General features: G+C 41.6%; 3 protein-coding genes across 11 annotated transcripts in view; all 3 read right to left on the bottom strand.

Annotated features, from left to right (window-relative positions):
• The window catches only part of LOC126404293 (gastrula zinc finger protein XlCGF57.1-like), a 99,591-nt gene that overhangs the window by 30,002 nt on the left and 65,602 nt on the right, over positions 1-3,987 (bottom strand). The window lies entirely within an intron of this gene.
• The window catches only part of LOC126404338 (gastrula zinc finger protein XlCGF17.1-like), a 20,376-nt gene that overhangs the window by 9,017 nt on the left and 7,372 nt on the right, over positions 1-3,987 (bottom strand). The window contains exon 2 of the mRNA XM_050067515.1: positions 3,108-3,139. Coding sequence (XP_049923472.1) covers positions 3,108-3,139 — 32 coding nt within the window. The remainder of the gene's footprint in view (positions 1-3,107; positions 3,140-3,987) is intronic.
• On the bottom strand, positions 629-2,907 carry LOC126404324 (gastrula zinc finger protein XlCGF17.1-like). The gene has a single exon (XM_050067491.1). It carries the CDS (start codon positions 2,874-2,876, stop codon positions 1,698-1,700), a length of 1,179 nt encoding a protein of 392 aa, XP_049923448.1. The 5' UTR covers positions 2,877-2,907; the 3' UTR covers positions 629-1,697.

Raw genomic sequence — 3,987 nt, forward strand, 5'->3', positions numbered from 1 at the left:
AAAAAAAGAGAGTAGCCTATATAGTGTTACAGGTCAGTAGAATCATTTCATTGTTCCAGGGCTCTATTTCCACTGGTTTTAAAACAGAGCTTCTAACAAACAGAGAGATCATTGTACACACTAAACGCATGAATTTAGCATGATTATAACTTAAATGAAGTTCATTTCAGTCTGCAGTGATGACTGACAGTGTTGCTAATTTTACACTGCGATTCCATCACTGCAGCTCAATGTAACATGAGACACCGGTGTGATGAGAACTAGGAGATAAAAGATATAACTTCTTTTGTGTGACATATTCAGAGCGGCTTTGTCATCATCCAACTAAATAGAAAAATACTCACTCTATACTAATTTCATATATTTTAACGTCTTCGCATATTTTAAGTCTTGGCCTGTGTTTAATATTGGACAATGATTTCCAGTTCCAATTCTTTCTACATCTTCTGTTATAAAAATACAGGCTGCTGTTTCCATTTTACACTGATGAATCTTCACTGCCCCGAGAAGCCATTGTTGTGGCAAAATCTCTGGTCCAAATCTCAAGAACGCTTTGTTATATACTCTTGGTCGAACAATGGAGTCACCAAATTACACGGAATAAAACTTTTGCTGGAGCAAGTTCGGATACAAAAGACTTTTATTTTGTAGTAAATACACACACAAACACACACACAGAAGCCGAGCCAGAGAACCCCTGGATCCTTGACAAAAATCTGCCAGCTTAATGATTTCTTACATACCCAGATAGCCCCTTCCTCAGGCCACACTTTTCTTTAAACTCCAACCAACACCAGTAAATTTCCACTTCAAATACGAAGGCTCTTCCAGTCAGAATAAATTGTAGTTAATTAGGTCCTATGAGTCCTGAGTGGGCGTGGCTTATCACCAGCTGAGCATGACTTCGTCATAATATGTGTCAGGATCTCAATGGAAAGCCTTAGCTCCTCCCCTGCATGCAGCTCTACTCCTGGAGAGAACCCTTCCTTTCCTCCTCTCTCTCGAGCAGTGCGAACTGGTTTTTCTTTTATTTTTCTGAGGACACATAGTTTATGGCTTCAGGGGCCTTTTTCCAGATCTGATTTTAGTTTTGATTCACACAATACAAATACACTCTCTGCACATTTAATGAAGCAATTGATCATATACTTGATTACATATTTGATCTAACACAGATTTTATTGTCACTAATGGTTAAACACTTGTTACTCTTCCTTCTAACATTAAATCATAAACACCATTTAGCTCCACAAAAATCCTAATCCTCTGAGCAGCATGCATGGGAATGAAAAACAATATATTAAAATATATTTCCCAACCTTCAGCTTCTGTTTCCATCTGTGGAGCTGAGCTGCTGGCTGGAGGCTCTGCCGCTCTGCTCTCCTCAGTTTGAGTTTGATGAGGCTGTGAGGACTGACAAACAACACCCTGTTGGTGTTGTTTTGGCCAAGTGAATCTTTGGTGACAAACACTACAGTCAGAAGGTTTCTCTCTTGCATGGCTTTACATACAACTGTGTAACTGTCCAGTTTATGTTTCAGATTTCATGCTGAAAGGTCAATCTCCTATATGAGTTATCATGTGAGTTTTTAAAGCTTTCTACCATGTAAATGATTTTCTGTACAAACTGAGCAGCTGAATCATTTTCCTCCATCATGAGTTCTCATATTTGTATATAAAGTTCCACTTTGTCTAAATTACTCCCCACCAATTACACATCTAAATGATTTCTCTCCTGTATGAGATCTCATGTGCACAGTCAGTTTATCATTTCGACTAAATGCTTTCCCACACTCAGAGCAGCTGAATGGTTTCTCTCCTGTATGAGTTCTCATGTGATTTTTCAGATGTTCACTTCGTCCAAATACTTTCCCACACTCAGAGCAGCTAAATAGTTTCTCTCTTGTATGAGTTCTCATGTGTATCTTAAGAGTTCCACTTTGACTAAATCTTTTCCCACATTCAGAGCAGCTAAATGGTTTCTCTCCTGTATGAGTTCTCATGTGGACTTTAAAAGCTCCACTCTGACCAAATCTTTTCCCACACACAGAGCAGCTAAATGGTTTCTCTCCTGTATGAAATCTAATGTGTACTGCCAAATCTCCACTGTGACCAAATCTTTTCCCACACTCAGAGCAGCTAAATGGTTTTTCTCCTGCATGAGTTCTCATGTGTTTTTGCAGATTTTCGCACTGACCAAATCTTTTCCCACACTCAGAGCAGCTAAATGGTTTCTCTCCTGTATGCGATCTCATGTGTACCCTCAAAAGTCCACAGTAACCGAATCTTTTCCCACACTCAGAGCAGCTAAATGGTTTCTCTCCTGTATGAGATCTCATGTGTACTGCCAGATTTCCCCTGAGGCCAAATCTTTTTCCACACACAGAGCAGCTAAATAGTTTCTCTCCTGTGTGAGTGCTCATGTGTACCTTAAGAGTTTTCTTGTAACCAAATGTTTTCCCACAAACAGAGCAGTTAAATGGTTTCTCTCCTGTGTGAGAGCTCATGTGTGTCTTCAAATCTCCACTGTAACCAAATCTTTTCCCACACTCGGAGCAGCTAAATGGTTTCTCTCTTGTATGTGATCTCATGTGCACCTTCAGATTTCCACTGTGACCAAATCTTTTCCCACACTCGGAGCAGCTAAATCGTTTCTCACCAACAATCAAATCACTGACAGGGACTTCATCATTTTCCAGAGAGTTTAAACCTGACTGAGGTTCTCTGGTCTTCGTCCAATCATCACTGTCATCAGTCTCAGGTTCAGAAGACGCTCCAGTCTTGTCATCAGTCTCTGGTTGTAAATGTGTATCTGGATCTGAGTTCCTGGCTAGTTCTGCTCCTCCACAACCCTTTTCTTCTGCTTCTGTTTCCATCTGTTCAGTGTGTCTTTGGTGAAGCTGTGAGGACTGAGGTTTCTCTTCATCATCTTCACTCTTCACAGAGACAGGAGTGGATGTGAACTTGGTGACATCATCCTCCTCCAGCCCTTGAAGCTGCTCTCCCTCCTGACTGATCCAGAGTTCCTCCTGTTCCTCTTTAATGTGTGGAGGCCTTGGGTCCTCCTGGTCCACACTGGAGCTCCACTCCTGCTGCTCAGGGGGAACCTCTTCTTTAACCACCAACAGCTGCTGGACGTCTGCAGGAAACAGGAAACACACACACACACACACAGATGTTACAGAGAAATGTTGTCGTTCATTCACATCACAGCTCAAAAACACCTTATTGAATTCCGACAGATCTCTGAGCATCAAACAGCTTCACAGTGTTCACTCAGCTGTGTCAGAGTGAGTGAGGTTGAGGTGAGCTTTAATTTCATAGCAGTCATTAACATGTACTGTTACTCTTGTCATGTCTGGAGGTTACAGTGTGGCTCTTTATTTGCTCAGTCTTAAGTGAATTATGTGAGAATGATTGTCCATAGGATGGGAGAGTTTCCTGTGAGTCAAGTTTGATTACTGGCAGCCTGAGTAATAGTGTTGGGTACCGAAACTCTGTACTTTTTTGTACTTGGTACCGATTCACGTTGGTACTCCCGAGTACTGATTCACTTAAAATGAATCTGTGCCAAATTTCGGTACCTGAGGTGGAGGCGGAGCGAGAGCGCACCTCAGACTCAGCAACAATGGCGACAAAAAAAATGTGCAGACAAAAGTTAACGTGCAGCACTGTTCCTAAATGTTCTCAATGAAATGTTGAAACTGCGAAGTCTGAACGACGCATAGTGCATCCAAATTCACACCCGTTCTTCTCTGTGGATTTTCTCCGCGACCGTACGTCATAGCGAGAAGCTTTCCGACAAGGCCAAGCACTTGTCGGTAATCCAATGTTTTCACAGCGAAAAAAAAATTGATAAAGTTACAATAAAATGATGTATAACAGAGCTTTCATACAGCTTTGCACACACATTACTGTTGGATGGATTACTCGCGAATGCAGGCTCGCACAGAAATGCCACGCATATCACATGAAAGCGCAGGAGCA

Source organism: Epinephelus moara, chromosome 17 (genome assembly GCF_006386435.1).
Source record: "Epinephelus moara isolate mb chromosome 17, YSFRI_EMoa_1.0, whole genome shotgun sequence".
NCBI lineage: Eukaryota > Metazoa > Chordata > Actinopteri > Perciformes > Serranidae > Epinephelus > Epinephelus moara.